Below are 21,058 nucleotides of genomic sequence, written 5' to 3' on the forward strand. Positions count from 1 at the left end.
GCTCTTCTCTGAAAGAACGTTTGACGTGTGATCAGAATCACAAGGAAACTGTGTTTGACGAGCTCCTCCAGTGTTTCTGCGGTGAAACAAAAATACTGCATCATACCAGAGAACAGAGTGTTTGTAGTAGTAGTTTATTTCTGTGTTAGTCAACTGGTATTTTTTGAAAATATATTAGATTTTTATGAAAAGAATTAGCTAACAAAGATGAAGAACATCAGATTGAAGGCACATAGGATTGATCCTTGTGTTGTAGCCATTTTGTTTAAAACATAATTTTTTAGTCGCTGCATTTACATTGTCTATGGTTACCATTGGTGGTTATATGTTGACTTGTAATTTATTCAAGAGTAATTTTTATATAGAAATGTATAATTTATAATTTCTTACATCACCGTTTGATCAAGTGTTTTGGACACACCTGACCAGGGGATGGGTAGTCAGCCTGAATATATAGTTGATAAAAAGTTTTTGACCACCTATATTGTTAAGTTACTCATTTCATTATTTTTGTCATTGTTTTCGACTGTTTTGGAAATTAAAACCCTTTTTTTTTCACCATTCAAAGTTGCTTTTTTTGGTCTTGGAGGTACGTTCAAACACCACAGGCTCCTCATCATGCCAAGACACCTCAAGTTTTGGATTGGGCAGGAATGAGTTATAACTGCCAGTCTTTAATAATGAATGAAACACATTCGCTGTTTATCTTTCCTCACACTGTCTCTCTGACCTGTAGGGGTGTCTTAGGAAAGCAGGGCTACCAGTGTCAAGGTAGGACAGTGTTTTTTATTGCTTTCTTCACATTCCTGTAGTTTAGTGTGTAATAATGAATAATTATTTGTCATGACTTCCAACACGAGGCACTTAAGACATAAAACTACCCTGTTAATGTGTTTTTTTTTTTTTCTTTTGTGTGTGTGTTCCTACTGCAGTGTGTACCTGTGTGGTCCATAAGCGCTGCCATGAGTTGATCATTACCAAGTGTGCAGGGATGAAGAAGCAGGAGGACACAGTTGGGGAGGTACTAATCTACAATTACAGGCTGGTTTTATTAGGCACAACACGTTTTTCTGTTGTTTTTCTTTTTTTATGCTGCAGCTTAAACAAATACTGGCCACAGTTAAATGTAAACTGATTTCAGTTTGAAGGATTACATTAATCAAGTCACTCATAATTAATAACCATCAAAAATTTTAAACAAGATCTTTTCAACAATCTGAGTTATCAGTAGACTTAATATGTGTTAACTTAGAGTTAGTAACTTTCTAGTATGACCTAATGTGCTCTGCTCAGAACTGCCTGTTCATCGGGAGATTTAAAAGTTTTCCTTAAAGGGACCTTGACAGGACGTCTGGGTGGTGCAGACTTTCCCGTTTTTTTGTCTGTCAGGGGACCTTTGCTGTATATCATGCCCCTCATTTCTTGTCATCTCTTAACTGTCACCTCCCAATAAAAGGCACAAATGACCAAAAAAACAGGCTCCTCTGCAGGTGTGTCTCACTGTCTTTTTCTCTCTTACAGCCAGTTGGATCCCAGAGGTTCAGTGTCAATGTGCCGCACAAGTTCAGTATCCACAACTTTAAAGTTCTCACCTTCTGCGACCACTGTGGGTCTCTGCTGTGGGGTCTGCTGCGGCAGGGACTACAGTGCAAAGGTATGGACGGATGCAGTGTGTTTGTTTTAGTGAATGAAAGTATAGATAGACATACTCAACACACCTGTAGTTCAGTTCACTTGGCCTGGTCGAAAGAAAAGATTTTTTTTTTCATTCAAATAAACTCACTCAAGTGTCTGTTCTAAATTTGAACATGCTGACCGTCTCTTTTTCTATATGTGTGTGTCAGTGTGTAAAGTGAATGTACACAGGCGCTGTGAGAGTAATGTAGCTCCTAACTGTGGTGTGGATGCCAGAGGAATCGCTAAAGTCCTCTCTGACCTCGGAGTCACACCAGACAAGATCTCCAACAGTGCCCAGAGACGGAAAAAGGTGACTCACCCTCCGGTTTTAGAAAAACTCATTTAAGAATTTAAATAGATTAGTGGTTGTGGCACTTCCTTCTACAGCAACAGTCAGGAGAAAAACAGTTGTAGTAAAGTTTCAAAAAACTCACCCTAACCCAAGCAAGAAGATAACATTAATGATCTGTTGTCATTAATAAGCTTCCTCAGTGTCAGGACCCCCAGCAGCAGATATCAGGGACGCCTCAGACAGAGGACGATCACTCAAAGTCCGCCCCCACCTCCCCTTGTGACCAAGGTAGTAGAAATTCTGCCCGTCACACATAAACACACCCAGACAAACGAACCACGCTCATCTTATTTTCATTTTTTGTCCAGATGTGAAGGAGCTGGAGAACATCCGAAAGGCTCTGTCGTTTGACCACCGCGGAGAGGAGCACAAAACGCACCCCCTGTCTTCACCTTCCTCCGTTGCTACGGTAATGGGGGACAGCCACGGAGGACCGGGCGGAGGAGGCGACGAAGGCAGCGTTGAAGTGCAGGGAGAAGGAAGCCGGGAGAATGGAGAGGTCAAAGGTCACAGTGCTCCAGAGGTGAAGAGGATGAACCTGCACGACTTTGTGTTCATCAAAGTTCTGGGGAAAGGAAGTTTTGGAAAGGTGGGTGTATGACCTTTTAACCTGGGGAGAGCTTGGTGGGAACTGCTGTGTTTGTGGTTTTGACTGTGTTCTGATCGCTGCGTGTCGTGTGATTAGGTGATGCTGGCGGAGCTTAAAGGCAGCGACGAGGTCTACGCTGTCAAAGTGCTGAAGAAAGACGTCATCCTGCAGGACGACGACGTGGACTGCACCCTGACCGAGAAACGGATCCTGGCCCTGGCCAGGAAACATCCCTACCTGACACAGCTCTTCTGCTGCTTCCAGACTAAAGTAGGAACTCACACCCACACACAGTCTGATTTACACACACGCAGACATAGTTTGCGCCTCCAGAGGGCAGTATCAGGTTACATTTGAATCTGCAGCTTCTAGTTGTGCATCTCACAGATCTCACGTGAATGCGTTCACAAATTTCACTCTCACTCTTTTTCTCTTAAAATGTCCTTTTATAAAATGATATTTGGCAGGAAAGTGAAGCACTTGGGATATTTTTAAAACTAATAAGTGATGCCTTAAAATCTGTTTGAATAAAAAGAGGCAAAAAGCATACATACAATTAATACTGTACTAGAAATGCAGGGCGTACAGGGTGTACCCTGCCTCTCACCCAATGACAGCTGGGATAGGCTCCAGCCCCCCCACTCCCCCGCAACCCTTAACGGATAAGCCGTATAGATAATGGATGGACAGTTTGAACATGAGAAGAACAGCAGATTTAGTAACACTTATCTCTGTGCATCTGAGTTCTTGAGAAATTTCATGAAGAGATTTGCCTGTTTTAAGCAACAATGAAGGTGTTTACAGGGAAATGTTAGAGTGTACCTTAAAACCTTGAACAGATACATTAAGCCTCAATTCTGAGATGTTTACAACAATTTAGAAATAGATACATAAATTGATAAAGTATTTTTGTTCTAATCTTATACAACTCTTATTTCTCAGGGTACATCACAATGTCTCTGTAGGTGTGTTTGTCTTAGTTCAGCATCCCTATCCTATACCTGTTGATTAAAGGATAACTCTGGGCTTTTTGAATACAGCTGCCTCGATCTGTTAGCTCTGAATGTTCACCCAAGGTCACACCAGGTTCATCAACAGATATCACGTTTTCAGATATTTCTATCGTAGCTAGAAACGGTCTTCCGTTCACAGAGGTTTGATGTTTTGAACCTGGGAACAGTTTTTAGAAAACATTGAAACCAGCTTTAACGCTGAAGTCGTTAGTGAAGCATCTGCCATCAGCTCAGAGAGAGAGAGCTCTGTTTCCCGTCACTTCAGGCTTCCTGCTCTCTCCTTCACACTCTGCTCTCCTCTCATCATCTCCACTGATCAGCTAATTTGTCCACTCATATAGTAAGTGGAAGATGACAGACAGACACACAAAGGGCACCCGTGGGTGGGACGCCAACAGCTCCTCCAGACCACTGGATGTTTTGTCTATCATATGTTATATAAGTGGTACTGCCAGGAAATGTATAGAGGCTCCGTACTGTGTGTATGTGTGTGTGTGTGTGTGTGTGTGTGTGTGTGTCCTTCTTCCAGCCAGTTTGACAACTTGCTAAAGGAACCAGTCACACGTTGCGTTGTTGATCCAAGTCCTTTCACTTCAATTTGAGCCTGACGGAGGGCAGCACAGGTGTTCACTTTTATCAGTCCAACCTCAACAAAACACGAGCTGCACAAGTTGTCAGCAAGCCTCAGAATTTAAGCGAACTAACTGACTGACTGAGGACTTTTTTGAAGTTTGCGTAATTATCACTTTTGTCGAGAACAAATGGATGCAGCACTGGATAGAAAAGGAGATTCAGTGCATGAGACTAATGTATCAGCTCCTGCTGGCCTTCATTAATCCAAGCTGTCTGTTAAAATAACATGTATTAGACTATTACTGTTAGTCCTTCCCATGCACAGCTGAATTCACAGATCAGTGTCAGAGTACACCTGATTACTGAGAGGGAATCTTAAAGGAATCCGCATCAAAGCGACACACAATGTTGTCCTGTCTGTCTGATCAGAAAACACATTGTGATACGGGTCATTGTGGAGACAAATATGGCATTTCAGTTTGGATGACTTAGAGTAAATAGTTTCATTGATACTGGTGGAGTTCTCCTTTCCTATGTGGGCTTCAGATTACATACCAAGGCAAAAGGATTTCATGGGAAATGATGCGTGCTCATAGTGGATGTAATTTTAAAGGAAAAAAGTTGGTGTGCATGTGCAGATACATAGGGCAACACAGTAATTCCTTCAGTATTACTGCTGTTGAAATGACATTTTTCGTGGTCTTCGAGGCAAAGTGAAATGAAATATGTATTATCTGGAAGGGAGGAATCTCATTGAACCCTTAAGTTCTCCTTCAAATCAACCAGGTTTAAAGAACTGAGGAATTATTTTTGGGGCAAGCAGAATTATCTGACAGCATTTAGACATTTCTTTCAAGAAAACTAGGTAACTAAAATACATGCAAAGATCCACACTTTTGTTATGTTCTCTACAGCGGATCAGTAAGATTTAGACATGATGAGGAGGAGGAGCTAACTGTGGCTAAAGCGGACATCTTTTGTTTATTTTCTCATTATGTTCTTGCAGGCTTGAGTCTAATGATGGCGTCTCCTTTTCCATGTATTTATTCCTGTTGTTTTCCTCCAAAGCAAACACAAACAGGGTGGATGGATAGATGGATGGAAAGAGAGAGAGAGAGAGAGAGAGAGAAAGAATAAAAGTAACAGTGAAACTGTCCTCAGATGACATTTTTGTGTTTTGTTCAGTTTTTTACTTCATTATTTTTCTTTTTTTTTGTCTCTCTCTGTCATCGCCTGGTGCACAAATGGACACACAGACACTGTCAGTCTGCGGTGATTGGGATTGTGCTCTTGAACAAAACAAAGGGATTTTGCTCTTATATAACAGCTTAGATCCTTATCAGCAACATAATGTGCATTCCATATGCTGTGTGACCCCACCCTCATCACCCGCCTCAACCCCCCACCCCCAACCTATTCTCCAAAGACCCTCTTCCCTTCTTTGAATGTCGAGGTCTAGATGTGATCACAATAAACAATCCCCCATATACATACTGTATACAATATATAGTCACAGACACACACAGCTTGACGGTGGTGTCACACTTCACCCTTTACATAACACGGCGGGATCGCAGCCTGGCGCCAGGCTGACCCGCATCCACTCAGTGTGCTAATGAAACACCACTGAATATTGGATTTCATATTCATAACAATCCTAGAAAATGTGTTCATCAGTCGTCCCTCTGAGATGATTGTTAGTTTCAGGGTTAATTTAAATTACCTTTTAAGAGAACAAATGGCCTTGAGGCTCATCGCCTATGTTAACCAGGGGCTAGTGAACACACCACCACCCTCCCATCCTCATACAGCAGAACAGAAGCGTAAAGAGTCAAACTCTTAACATGCCTGTGGTGTGTTATTGTTAATTGATGAGAAATCTGCTAATTATTTTCTCAATTAATTTTTTGGTATATGAGACATCAGAAAACATTTTAAACATGGTGACATCTTCAAATGTCTTGTTTTGTTCAACAAAGAGTCCAGAACCCAAAGATATCTAGTTTACTAAGCCGAGGAAAAGAATCACATTCTCACGTCAACTAGAACCATCAACTGTTCATCAATTGTTGAATTGATTGATTGCCACAGCTCTACTGTTGACAAAAATTTCTCAGCACCTCATCATCTGCATCGCCTCGTTTGCCAGCATGTCATCTGTTAGGAATTTCAAATGCACTGAGATGTATAGAAAAATAGACACAAGTTCCAGCCTGTCTTTCTTTTGTGATCTGTGATATTCTGTATCACTTCCTCTCCAATCAAATGTTGCACTCAGCACAGTTGAAAGGCTGCATTTTTTCACCTCTTTACCCCATCCTCGACCTATTGTCAACCAATATATGGTGTCCCGGACAGCTCTTGACACCCATTTCATATTTTCTCATCTGTCATCTCTCCATCTGTGTCTCATTCGTTCATCATTCCTTCAGTGGTTAGTTTACTGTACCTGCAGGCCTTACTGTACCTGCGAACTCTGTGTCCAGACATGTTGCCTTCTCAGTCAGAGGGCACTCACATATACACATGCCTTCCATGATGAATAGATGGGTGGTTATATCACTGTTTGTGTGTGTATGTCTGTGTGTTCACTCCCATTTTCTGGGATATTGTCTCATTTGCTATTTATGATTTGTAATAATTGTAATTATAATTACTTATATTTTAGTTTCCATCAGCAATATAGCTTCTTTTTTTAAAGCACCCCTATCCTTGAAGAAGCTGCACTATGACATCATCATAGCTGAAAAGTTTTTGTACTCTGTGTGACCTATGTCCTACCTACACCCTCCCCTCCTGCCTGCTTGTTCCTCCACCCACCTCCCCCGTCCCCTCCCTCCCGTTCTTCTTAATCGACTGTGGGATCGCAGCCATGGTCCCCTATCGGCCTAATTACCGCCGAGAAATGTAAATAACATTATACAACAGTAGCGCTCGGCCTCAGTCGGCTCCTTGCACAGAGGCCAAGCGGAGAAGTGCGAGGCAGCAAAAGAGTGAATGAGGAAATGGAGAAAACAGGAGAGGAGATGATTAGATGATTGAGAAAAACAGGGAAAGCTGGTTTTAGACTGTGGTTTGTCAATATTTTCTGATTTATAAAAAAAATGAATGAGGTAAAGAACAGGGCAGATTACAGTGAAGAGTGTGTGTTTTTAATGAGCTGTAATTGGTGAAGATCAGAGGCAGCAGAGTCTGCCAGAAACCAGCCAGGTACATTAATGAACCTTTGTTCTCCTCTGCTCAGGACAGAGAGAGACTGATGGACCGAAACAGAAAGATAAAAAGACAGATAGAGAGGAAGACAGACAGTGATGGTCAGAGTCAGGAGGGTCATACAGATGTGAGAGATGACTGAAAGCAGAGGTGGCGAACCAGCTGTTACTGTCACTACAGGAGAAGGAAGAAGAGACTCTTCAACTCCTCAACTTGTAAAACAGCTCAATGTACTCTTGACCCCAAGAAGCAGCATTTTAAACTTTACAGAAACCAAAGTCTTTTTGAGAAATATCCTCATTTGCTTCCTTAGGTCAGAGACAACACTCTCATGTCTGCCTAGAAGCTAAAAGGTATAAAATCAAAACATGTTGCTTTCACACACTGTAAACAAACAGATTTTTTGAAACGCGGTGTAACGTGTTAACTAGCGAGGTTTAGAGATTCTGGTGGGAAGATTCTTTCACTTTTGGACAGAGGCAGGCTAGCTGTTTTCTACTGTTTCCAGTCTTTAAACAAAGCCAAACTAACTGTCTCCTGGCTGTGGCTCTGTATATAGTGGACAGATGTGTGGCTGATATTGAGCTTCTCAACAAAGTCTGGCCAAGAAAATGAATAAGCTTGTTTTCCAAAATATGAAAGGTGGATATTAAGATGAACTTTTAGGCTTTAGCCCTGCAGATCCTGTTTGGAAATTTAGGGAATTTTTGAGAAGCTAAATGCAAACGTAAAACTCAGTTCTGTTTCATAATGTGTCACATTTAATTCTTAAATCTTAGCTACATGACAGGGCATGGATTACAAATATGAGTTATAGTATAGTACAAGATTTTATTACATATTCCATAAACTCATGGAGAGGAGTTGGCTTTCCACAGGTCATTCTCTATAGTCATCTGTGCCTCGAAAATAAATGAGCTCGGCTCATGAGCTGAAAGTAATCCACACAACACACGTCATCTTCATTACAGAGGAATCCAGACTCTCATGAAGGAATGAAAGAATGATTGTCCTTTTTATGTCTTAAACTTCTGTTGTTTTTTTTTTTCCCAATCTGTATCCCTCTACCAAAATCATGTTGCAGCTAGTTTGATATAATTTGCTGGTATGTGTGTGAACCAGTGTTTCCCTGTGATGGTCTTGGATTGGGTGTTTAAGGCTAGAAACAGTGAAATTATGTAATTTTATAATTTATTTTACTCTCACGATGAGGCTTTCTGCTGGGCCATTTGGCAGCCTTATCCTTGTACCTTGGTGTATTGTGGTCAGTGACATGTTTTTCTACACTGTGCGGCAGCTGTTGACCAGGTGCCAAGGCTCAGGTGTATGTTCCGTGCTCCTGATGCTCAGGACTTTCATAAAGGTTGAAAGTCTTAACTTGTGGCTGTATGATTTGTGTCAGGGCTCAGTCACCTACACTAAAAGATTACCAGCCTGTGCATACAGTAAGTGAGAAGGGGGTCAGCGTCAGTGTACAACATGCATCAAAACTGAATGCTCCAGTATGGCATTTTTAGCACATTTAGGACACTGTACCTTGACTTCTTCTCTCACCAGGTAAAAGCGCATCTCCCTCATGGAGGGAGAGAATCTTGTTATTTACAAATGAAAAATACTCCGACCTTCATGAGCAATAATAAAAAGCTCCTCAGCACCCACTGTATGCTTTTGTCTTAATAGAGTTTTGTACTTTTGAGCCTCAGTAATGACCAGCATATGTCTCTTCAGATGTCAGCTCAGTGTTTATCTCCTCACCAGCACAATTATCCATGTGTGTGTGTATGTGTTCTTGTAGTATCTTCAAAATGAGAGCATTTTCACAAAGTGAGGACATTTTGTCTGTTCTTCACTTCTTCAAAGGGCTGTTTGAGGGTTTTAGAGGTTAGGGTAGAGTTAGATTGAGGTTAGAGAACAGTTAGGGTCATTGCCAGCCATTAGCCCCGATTTCCACTTGAAGAGGTTTTATGGTGCTGCTCTTTATTGACTCAACCACAAGAGGTCACTTGCCAGGAAAACAAACTGTAAACATAATTTAGGTGTCAAGTGTTGAACAAACAACCAATGCTGTAGTTTCATCCTCAAATAAAATCAAGTGAAGAGAATGAGTAAAAGTGAGAGTCACAGATTACAAACTGTAATAGTAAGAGAGTACAAGTGTACATTTTTAAAGGGTAAATACTACTTCTTAAAGGTACAGATTAAACTTAAGAAGTCACCTTCAAAAACCACAAACTCTGTAAAGTGTAACTTATAAAAAAGGCTCCATCCGTCCCACTCTCTTCCCTTCTCCACCTATTCCAACATTATGTCTGTCATCCATCTCCTCTGTACTCCATCCACCTGTCATCCATCTCTCCTGGTGTGCTGTTCACACGTTCTCAGCCTGTCGGCACAGTCAAGATGTGCAGACAATATACGCACATACACAAACAGTGTCCTCACAGCGTTATTCTCTTCTCTTCAAGAAACAGAAAACCTTCAATCACAGGGCAGAAATACACAAGGCAATCAACTACCTCTTTTCTGCTATTTGAAACCCTACAAAGACACCCTGTGCTCACTTGACTTGACCATGCCTTTATAAGGACCTGGCTTTCTTGGAAGCCTGCTTCTCATGAAACTAATCATCAAGTGTGCTGCTCATTTGTTTTTATGGGAACCAGGGGTAAGAAGATATTCTGTGGGAGAACCAGCAGCCCACAGCATGCATTTAACTCCTGTCAGCCTCTGTGAAGAATGGCAGTGAGGGTGAATTTTGCATGTGAGGACAGTGAACACACACATAGGCACATATAGGTGGCCCAGCCAAATATGTGTCAGTTGTGAGCGGTGGAGAGATGTTTTTTTAAAGCTATGGTCATTAGTGGAGATATGTTTGCTGTTCTTGGGATTTAGTTCAGGCATGCACACACACTTTTGTAATTCTACACTTTGGAGGACCACCATTGACATAATGCATTCCTTATCCCTTATCCTTAACCAAAACGTGTACTTGCCTAAACCTAACCACAATACAGATGTCAGATCAGAAAACATTCATAGAAATCATTTTGTAACAGTTATATGGGCTGGTCTGGAGGAATCTGACAAACAACGCGTTTTGACATTTCAGCGTGGTGATGTATTGTTTACATTTATGCATAGATGTTATTTTTACACCTCTCTGTCCTCTTGCTGACTTCATGTACATGTGTGTGCACCCACATACACATATTCCAGACAGAAAATTGAAAACAACAGCAGTGACCAGTGTGACACATCTCTATAGGTTGTCTTACAGAAGTAATGGCACTTAATTTGGAATCTTTTTAATATATAAGTTTTCACTTTTTCTTAACAACAGATACTGTGGGTACTATGCCCTATATTTATCCTCTGCCTTTTCTTTCTCACTGTGAAATTTATTCACTATTGAGTGAACAAGGGAGTATAATAGGATAAATAAATAAATAGAGTATAAATAGGGTGGACAGAATAATAGAAAGGCCTGTCTGAGTAATGCTATAGTTGAACAGCAACATTAACAGAAGTCTCAAACAGTTTCAACAAAAACTGAACATTGTGACAGGACTGTTGTATTAAAACCATCTTGTACTATAACTGGGAATATTCCTGACACCCAGCACTCCACTCGTGCATTCTGGACAACTTATAGATACTTTTAGTTTGTATCTGTAGGAGCTTTTTAAGGATAAACATTCTTGGTCTTGTTCCAGGGCCACACACACAATACACTCTGTCCTCCAATTACAGTCATTTCCTGCTGCCATCATCGGCGAGAGAAAAGAAGAGGAAAAATCCCTCCTCTTAAAGGCAAAGTCCACACAGCGCATGCAAGAGTGCGACACTAAGTTGCAAAAATGATTCATTAATTTCTGGACAGTGACTGTCACTTTTAAAAAGGAGTTAGTGTGATAAAGCCTCAATCACACATTATGAAAACAATAATCAGACTGTTTGTGGATCAGGATCAAACACTTGGGCTCCAGGTTCTGCTGAATGAAATCACAGAGTGCATCTTTACTGGGTCGGCTCTGTGTGGTAATGACTAGCAGCCAAACGGTAATGGCTCATAATGTTCCGAGGAAAATAGGGCAGCAATTCACGTTTTTGTTTTTGTACACGGACAAAAGTTCAGACCACTCTTGTTGTGTGTGTGTGTGTGTGTGTGTGTGTGTGTGTTTTTTTTTTTTTTTTTTTTGGTTCCCTATTTTTGACTGATTTTGACGAATGTATTTACATATTTTAAGGTGAGATGGTGCAGTCTTTGACGTCTCAGACCAAATAAAGAAATATCGATTTTAGGTTACGTAACAGATGTGGAAAGGTACTTAAGTACATTTAAATAACCTTTATTTAATCAGACTAGATCTTAAAAAATACAGAAAGGCTGTAATGCACAGTACATACATTGGACAACTGTTTATACTGTAATGTCTTTTTCAGAGATGTTCATAAATACCACTAATATTATAAATCTCCCCCTTTCTTCCTTTCTTTTTTTCTTGCTCTTTTCCATGGCTTGCTTCTTTTTTTTCCCTTTCTCCCTCCTGTCTTTTCTTTTTCCTACCTTTTTTCTTTATTTAGTCCTCACTAATTTCCTTATTGCATTTCTTCCATTTTCCTTTCGTTTCCTTTTACTCCTTTCTCTTGTAATCTATTTTTTCTTTGGTTTTTATTCCTTCTGTCATTCCCTCTTGTCTTATTTCCTTCTTCCTTTCCTTCCCTTTCAATTTCCTCTTCATTATTTCTTACATTCCCCCTCCTTATTTACCTTCTTTCCTTTCTTACTTTTCTCTCATTTTGTTTCCTCTGTATTTTACCTTCTTTCCTTCCTCCCCTCCTTCTTTCTGTTTTTCTTTTTGAAGTGGTCTCAAAGAATGAAAATTCCCAAACATGAGCCATATGTCCGTGAATCTGTGTTTCCTCAGTATAAGAGCACTTTTACTTTCCTTTCTTTCCTTACTTAACTTTCACTTTTAACTCAGCACTTTTCCTTTCCCACCACTGATTTGCTCCTCTTAGGATATGACATTGTGCTTTTCTGTGTGTGTGTGTGTGTGTGTATATTCTGATAGAGCAGCTCCTGTTTATTGACAGGATGTCTTTAGCGATATAAAAGCGCCTCTAAAATTAAGGAACAGAGCAGTGATGTTAATTACTGTTTGGACAAAATCAGTTGCATTTCGAATTGCACAATTTCCACAAAATCCCATCCCAGGAGCATCTGTTAGCAATCTATCATGAAAAAGTGATCTATATGATCTATAGATGAAATTGACCTTTTTTTCATTTTTTCTCTCTCTCAAATACAACTGAACAGTCTGTATTTTCAGCTAAAATTACAGGAACAAACGGCACACGATGTTCATGCACTCCTGACAGACGTGATAATATCCTGACATTTATGTTGGTATTTCATTGGTCCTTTTTGTAGTTGTGCTGTGATGTGTGTGTGTGTGTGTGTGTGTGTGTGTGTGTGTGTGTGTGAGAGAGAGACAGCGACGAAAGAGAAAATATGAGCCAGTGGGTTTGGGTTTACATAAGATGCAAGTTGGGACTTGTGTTACATACATTACAGCAGGGTGGCATAGAGAGTGCACATGTTTAACCTCAGACACACACCACATACACACACACACTAGACACACGCACACAATGGTAAGATAACAATCAAGTCTGTCTGTGTTGGGTTGTGGATCATGGGTGTATTCCTGTAGAACTTGGAATGTATGTGTGTACATGTCTTTCTATGGTTATGGGGACAAATTCTGGTGTGAAACCATCATTGTGAGGACATTTTGATCTCTGTCCTCTCAGCTTTAAAGGGCTGTTTGATGGTTAAGGCTTAAATGTAAGGTTCAGGTTAGAATCAACTTCAGGGTAGGGTTAGGTTTTAGCATTTATTTGTGATGGGTAATGTTAGAATAAGAGGCGAGGGAATGCATTATGTCAGCGACTGTCCTCAAAACTATACACAGACCAACGTGTGTGTGTGTGTTAGCAGTGGGAAGCCAGTATCTGTACATTTGTAATTACACTCAGGAAATGTTTATTCATGTTTGATTGGGTGGGACCAGCCGGGACTCTGGGTACATTTAAACAAACTATTTCAACATCCTGTTTAAAGTCGCTTTCAGGAGGAGCAGAGAGAGAGAGAGAGAGAGGGAGAGAGAGGGAGAGAGAGAGAGAGAGAGAGAGAGAGAGAGAGAAATCTGGCTGAGGTGGACCGGCAGCTACTTACATAAGACTCAATCCTGAGGCCCCTTCAGACTGGTATCAGAGAGGAGAAAAGAAGCCTGAGGTCAGCTTTGAAAACATAAAGGGTGAATGTAGTCGGATCAGCCACACATGCCTCCAGCTGCTGTGGGTGAACACCTGGATTAACTTAGACAAACTCGGGTCAAACTAATCCAATAGCGGTGTTATAGTAGTATATGCAAGTAAGATAAGAGCAAGAAACCAAAACAGACATGGCCACTTGAGGGGTTCAACACCACCAGAACTGACATAACACACTGTCCTCATCACTGACACCATCAACTGTATTTGTTAAGTTTCCACCTCAGCTTTTGGTTGTGTCCTCTTTGTGTTATCCCTGTCACTGGCCAGGTTTGTGTTAACAGCAAATTTATTCCACATCTGCATTTATTACAAGGAAAAATAGAGTAGAACAGTCATCCCTTCTGGACAATTGATGATTACTCTGCCATGCAAATGCTCTGTTCCTGTTGCCATTACAGTATATATACATATTTTAAAAATCAACATCATACTTATCTCATTTAGATAAGAAGATAAGATAAATACATTTAACACAAAACTGTTTCTCTTGAGGCATGTAAATATATAAACAACACTATAAATGGCCTCAGCTGTATGTTAAAAAACATATAGAGTAGAGCAACATATCTACATGTAACATACCTGTATTTGTGAAATGAGACAGTAGAGCAGTGTGGTCATTTCTTATGGACAAACAGTGAATGCTCTGCCTGGAAACACATGTGAAGATACAGTAAGCTGAGCTATTGGAATCAGTATCAGAACTGATCAGACTGCCGCATCCAGAGTTGCTCTTAAAAGTTTGCAGCTTGTTCCATCATGAAAAATTCCAACTTCTCAGACCGCTTTTTTAACTGTTGATCTGTATGTGAAGTATGTTCCATATGCTCCACGCTCAGATGAATGCGATAAGAGAACTGTCGGCAAACATACACCTATTGCTTTTACAGAAACCGACTAACCAGCTGTCTCGGCTTGGCTCAGCTGTGTCAGGATAACCAGCGTCTTATTGAGCCAACACTCCAGAGAAGAGTTTATTGAATTCACACATCGTGGCTGTTCTCTGGAGTGTGCTATAAGCATCAGAGTAAATGATGCAGCACACCACAACACAGCTGTGTTGAACTCTGGAGTCCTTTTCTGGTTTTTCAGCTGTTTCATCTGTTTATGATATCAAGATGATATTGATCTAAAATTAGATACATATTGTCTCATATTTCTCACCTCTTCACTGTACTTGTAGAGTTTATCTGTCTTTATCTATCTGTCATGGTGTCTGGTTTTGTTTTAAATTGATGTTAAATTCAGTCTTTCTCAAAAGTTTTTAATTATGGAAAAAATTCTGCTCCGTAGATGAACCCGCTTACAAATAATGCTGTCAAACGGACAAAAGGAGGGTTCTGACGCACCAGATCCTGTGCTTTTTTTGACCATTAGTCACCTCCGTTCTTATTGTTTTTCTCTGGGGAAAAAAAAAAACAAAAAAAAAAAAAACAGACAGAAGTGCTTTCCTGTTAATATGAAAGAAAAGAAGCAGGATTGTTGAAACCTTAGCTAGAACGTTGACCGCTTGACTCATTATCGTCATAGTGGTTTTAGGTTAACTGTAATTCATGCGGCTCTGTGTCATTTCTCATGAAAGCAGTTGATTTCAAGTTCTGGTAAAGAACGTAAAAGTCCACCTGTTTTTCTTCTGTTTTAATGATGGTAGAACTGACTGTTGAGGATGAATGGATTTGAGAATGAAAAGCCATTCATCAATCCTCAGACTGCACCTAGAGAAGGAAGAGATGGAGTGGTACAGTATGCACAGGATTGAATAAAAAGAGAGGATAAAGTGGATGAAAAGATGGATGAAAGGGTGGGTGTGAAGGGATAGGTAGAGTGAGCAATGGAGCAGGCAGGTACTGTTAATGTAGACATGGAGGAGTCTGAGAAGGGGTTGAGAAAACTAAGATGAGCCTAAAACCTTTTTAGTCTCAACTCAATTGAAGGCTAATGCTCTGCTAGAAGATGAGTGAAACAAGAATATTTTTCACATTTTAAAAAAAGTTTTTCCATATAGCTGCCATGATTAATGATTTTCCCTCATGCTGAATGTACCATCTGAATCTGGAAATTAACACATACAGCTATGAGACATATAACATAGTTTCAGACATTTGAATCACAGTCCATATCTCTGATTAGTTCAGCAATTTCCATAGAAATCAATTGAGTTCAATTGAATTCAGTCTGGTTATCAAACTATGAGACATATGCAATGGAGTAAGTGTCTTAACTTCAGTGTATTCTGCAAACCTTATACACACCTCACGATGATCTGATGCCTCAGATCTGCGAACACATGTCAGCATGTGACATACACAACATACACATACACATATATATAGTCCATACATACGTATAGTGTTTGTCACCCTGGCTGCTAACAGAGTGAACCCTGAGAAGTCACACAATGGCTCGGAGGGGCTCCTCCTGGTTTCTTATATACGAAGCTGTTTATATCGCGCTTCCCCTGAACACACACATTCTCCCGCCCTCTCTCTCCTTCTTTCTCTGTCTCTCTTGTTTCCTATATGAATAAAGTGAGCTGGAATTCAGGAAGGGGTTCATTTTTCGTCAGAACCCATTTTCAGTAACCAAGAAAACAGAGCAGGGCAGGGCACGGTATAGAGTGTGTGTGTTACAGGAAGGGGTCTTGTGGAAGTGGAGACAATCATTGTTAATCACATATTGTCATGTATGTTGTGTTTTTTTTTTTCACACCATGAGAGTGTGTGAGACATAAATCCAATGTGTTAAATGTTGCTTAAGTTTACACTTCTATGAGTATTTTATTACAATATTATTATATTATTCAAAAATCTTAACATTGTAAAAAGTCCATACTGTTTACTTTCCCATATGTTTGTATTAAATACATATGGCAGACCTGGGTATATGTTAATATTATATACCAATGGAATTACACATTGAACATTAAAGTGACTCTCTGTCCCACTTTCTCTCTCCAGGACCGGTTGTTCTTTGTGATGGAGTACGTTAACGGAGGCGACCTGATGTTTCAGATTCAACGATCAAGGAAGTTTGACGAGGCACGATCCCGATTTTATGCCGCCGAGGTCACGTCTGCCCTGATGTTCCTGCACCGGCATGGAGTCATTTACAGGTAGCCCTGCTAACACTGTTAGCATCAAACCTTCAGCAGGTCACCTTGTAATCTGCATTCAGACCTCTATGGATAACTTTATGTTTTCTCCTTTTTACCACGTGTGTGTCATTTGGAATTCTCTTTTTCATGCTGTATTACCACATCAGCACATTTTGGTTCTTTGCACATTTGAGTTAAAGTTTTATTTCAGACTCCATGACTTAAACCATTTGATGTACTGTGAAGCATGAGCATGCAGCTTATTTGATTTAATGCTTCCAATGGAGACATGCATCTCCATTACAGAGTATATAAATGGATTCTAGGAAAACAGAAGAGAAACATTAACTGCGAATAATAATAATTAGACAATAATGTTGCACAAGATTTACTGGAATCTGCACTGTGCTTGAATTCATCTTGTCATCCTTATTCTGTGGGGTTTGAATGTGCTGCTTAAGTGGCCTGTATCTTCCAGCTGTCCAACTGTACTGGAATAAGAACCCTCCTTGTTCTTGTCCAGCAGTGCTCACCCCCTCTCCTTTCCTGACACTTGAAGTGGTGCTAATGTGTGTGTTTTCATGTGTGTGCTGTGGTTCATCCTGTCAGGGGTGTGTTAGCAGGCGACACAGAATAAGCGACCGTGTGATTTGTGATTTTTGTTGCTAGGCTGCTGGGCCCCAAGCTTGACTGAGCGCCTTTCAGTTGGTTTGATGGCTCTGATGCCTCTGTTGGCTGTTGAATCATCATGTCATAAACTCTCTGACCAGAACTGGCAGATGATCTGTGCAGATGCTCAGGTGTTGGTGTGAAATCGAAAGAGAGAAACTATCATTGCTGACCTCTGCGTATTTGGGCTCCTAGATTGGAAAGCATAGTCTTGTTATAGTTGTATTAGTGGTATTAGTTTGGCATTCTCTGCACACAGTGTCACTGAATCACCAGTGTCATTTCAGCCAAACCTTCAGGGTGAGAGGAAACCATATGATTAAGCCAAAACAACAAAAACAAAACAACAAAAAAGAACTACATAACTTTATAGACTGCTGTTAACTATTTCTATTTCATAACTTTGAAGAGTTCTTCATCATTTTCTGTCACACTCCCAACAACAGATTTTTAGCTAACGATGGCAGTTTTTTTCTAAACTGAAATATGTAAGAAAATATTGGAAAGATATTTATAAAATTTGCATGTATTTGCAATGTTGACACAGACAAGACAGTCCCTAAAGTATGACTCCAACTGACTTTTCCTTAAGCCCCACAATGAGGTTCACATTTATGGTTTTGAGTGAAATGTCTCAAATGGATTGTCATGAAATTTTCGTACACATATTCTCATCCCCTGCAGGATGGATTAACATAAATTTTCATCCAGTAAGCTAATGACATTCCCATCAGACTTAACCATGCTTTGAATTTAGTGCCAATTAGAAAATGTTAGCTTTGCTAACACACTGAACTAAAATGGTGATCATGGTAAACAGTATATTTGCTGTACTCATTACCAGCATGCTTGTGTTAGCATTTAGCTCTGCTGTGTTTAAGTACAGCCTCAGAAAGCAGTTTTAACTGATTTTGACCAACTGATTGATCAATGTAAGATCCCTGCTCTCTCATGTGCTGCTGCACATGTGTGTTACCATGGTTACCAAGTGATTTACATAAATATATACATTGCTTATACAGTTTGATAATTAGAGCATTTCCTGAACAGTTCATAAACAGTGGATTGATTTATTGATAATTAATTTTTTTGAATGCATGCCACAATCTCAAACTCCAGATGAAGATCCTCTTTTCTAATGGTCTCTGTCTGGTTGTTTTCGGTCTACATCAGAAGTTCATCATCACCAGCCCAAGAAAACTTTACGAACCAGGCAAACACACCAGGGCACCTTCTAATCAAACCAAACAGGTCAGATGTGAAAAGTCACCACCTTTATTTTAAATTGAATAAATAACTACAATAAAATACAGATAGATACAGATCAGGCCTAAAACCAAAACTTACATGACTTGTGAACATGCCTAACTAACTAACTGATCTTAGAGGGGTCAGGTTGTATAGCTGTCGTTGTTGCCTCAAATCCACAATGAAAAAGAGTGGCTGAATATTCTTTTCATATTAAATATTTTCTCTAGTTATGAAACTCAAACTTGTTGATCAAGGAAGTGCTCTGTGTTCATCTGCAGGTCACGATTACCTCACAGTCAGGTGCTATTATCTGTCTGTGTGGACCCCTCAGTCATAATATCATTGTCAACCACTAGCAAACACACAACGCGTCCCACAAAAGCAACACACGGTTCGAATCATAACACCATTGTGATAGACTGGTAGAAATAACTGTGATGGATGAAAAGTGAGTTCTTCGTCCCGGTGTTTTCTCTTCATGAATCTGAAGTTTGACTCTATGTTTGGATTCTCTCGCCATGCAACCTGTGTGTGTATGTGTGTGTGTGTGTGTGTGTGTGTGTGTGTATGTATGTGTGTGTCTTTGTGTTCATGCTGTAACATCTGTGCCGTGTTAGGAGAGTGAGGACAATTGAAGTTGTGTGTGTGTATGTGATTTTGTTTATGGTATTGTGTTTCCTGTGCACTGACAGTTGTTTTATCCTCTCATCTTCATGATAAACTTAACCAGACTGTGAATGTTCCACAACCTTAACCATGTGTTGAGGTTGACGAAGGTCCAGTACGCCTGCTGCTGGTACTCTCCTGTGGATCGTATCTGAGGGTCCTATATAGTCATTCAGGCTGGAGGACTGGTTGGTCAAACACCAAACCTTAACTAGAGTCATAACCCTCAAACAGTCCTTTGTAGAAGTAAGGACAAGACAAAAACAACTCAGTTTTTCAAAAATTCTTAATTATATAAAAATGTTCTCTCTTTATAGAGATGTTTTGAAATTCAAAAAAAAAAAGTTTCCCAACATGCCCTTGACAAAAATATCCTAACTTTGTAAAAATGTCCGCCCTTTCTAAAGAAATGTTCTTCCTTTTCAGAAATGTTTTCACTCTCTAAAATGTCCAGAGATTCTAAAAATATCCCCTCACCTGGCTCACTTTTTAAATGCTTCCTCAGTTTCTCAAAATGGCCTTCACAAAACTGTCCTCTTTTTTTAAAAGACAAAATGTAATCTACCTACAGAAATGTCCTAATTTCTCAAAATGTCCTCACTTTATGAAAATATCCTCACTTTAAAAGTGTCCACTTTCTAAAATCATAATACTTTTTAAAGATGCCCTCACTTTGTCAATTGTGCAGTTTTTTAAGAAAATGTCCTCATCATCAAAAAATGACCTCACTTTCCAGGATTGTCTACACTTAGTTAAGGTCCTTGAATTTCTTAATATGTCCTCACTTTCTAAACATGTCTGTACTCTCTAAAACGTTCTTGCATTTCAAAACCGTTCCCATTCTTTGAAGATGTCCTAACTTATAGCCCTACTCTCAAGCTCTAAAACTCTGTTCTGCACTGTTCTTCTCAAAGACAGAAAACAAGTAACAGAACACCTTTAACTTCTTGTCTGAAAAAAACATCACGCCCTTGGTTATGATCAAAATTAAAGAAAAGCTGAAGCATAAGCACCCTCATAAATCAAAGAGAGCTCATATCTTTATGTTATGAACTCCACAACCTGAACACTGCAGACACTAAGACTACAGAATTAACACAAATACATAGCTATTTTTCCTTAGATCTGTTTTATTTTTGACTACTTTGTAACTGACTTTGATCTTTGATGGATAGTTCAGGGGAAACTTTACATTTTACATGATGTAAGTCAGCATTAAAGCAAAGCAAACACTGACTGACATCACTGACTGGTTCATTCAGGTTTGACAGGTTTGTCCTGATGTCCGACTGAAAGTGAAAACTGTCCATTAGCTTTTTTTACATCCTACTTAAAGTGACAACTGTCTTAAGCTAATGCTTTACTGAGCTTTGCTTACCAAAATCAACGAACCAGTTTTTGTGACCCAAAACTCAAATCCTGCAGATGTTAACAAATAGCCAGGTATTCACGGTATATGTTAGAGTCTCCTGGAGATATGAGCCTTTAATTAACTGGTTCTATTGTTGCCACTAAACACTGGCTCCATTTTATGTTTTCTTACAATGAAAGCAGCTGTTTATAGAATTATTTATAGACCAAAAGACTACCACTTTTGTTGGATGGTGTCTTTGTTG

At 39.8% G+C, this 21,058-nt stretch overlaps 1 protein-coding gene across 1 annotated transcript in view; it reads left to right on the forward strand.

Moving 5' to 3' along the window:
• The window catches only part of LOC108872883 (protein kinase C epsilon type-like), a 73,214-nt gene that overhangs the window by 35,329 nt on the left and 16,827 nt on the right, over nucleotides 1-21,058 (forward strand). The window contains 8 exon segments of the mRNA XM_018660784.2: nucleotides 737-771; nucleotides 933-1,021; nucleotides 1,522-1,654; nucleotides 1,845-1,987; nucleotides 2,161-2,257; nucleotides 2,338-2,618; nucleotides 2,715-2,888; nucleotides 16,720-16,874. Coding sequence (XP_018516300.1) covers nucleotides 737-771; nucleotides 933-1,021; nucleotides 1,522-1,654; nucleotides 1,845-1,987; nucleotides 2,161-2,257; nucleotides 2,338-2,618; nucleotides 2,715-2,888; nucleotides 16,720-16,874 — 1,107 coding nt within the window.

The sequence above is a fragment of the Lates calcarifer genome, linkage group LG16_LG22, assembly GCF_001640805.2.
Source record: "Lates calcarifer isolate ASB-BC8 linkage group LG16_LG22, TLL_Latcal_v3, whole genome shotgun sequence".
Taxonomy (NCBI): Eukaryota; Metazoa; Chordata; class Actinopteri; family Centropomidae; genus Lates; species Lates calcarifer.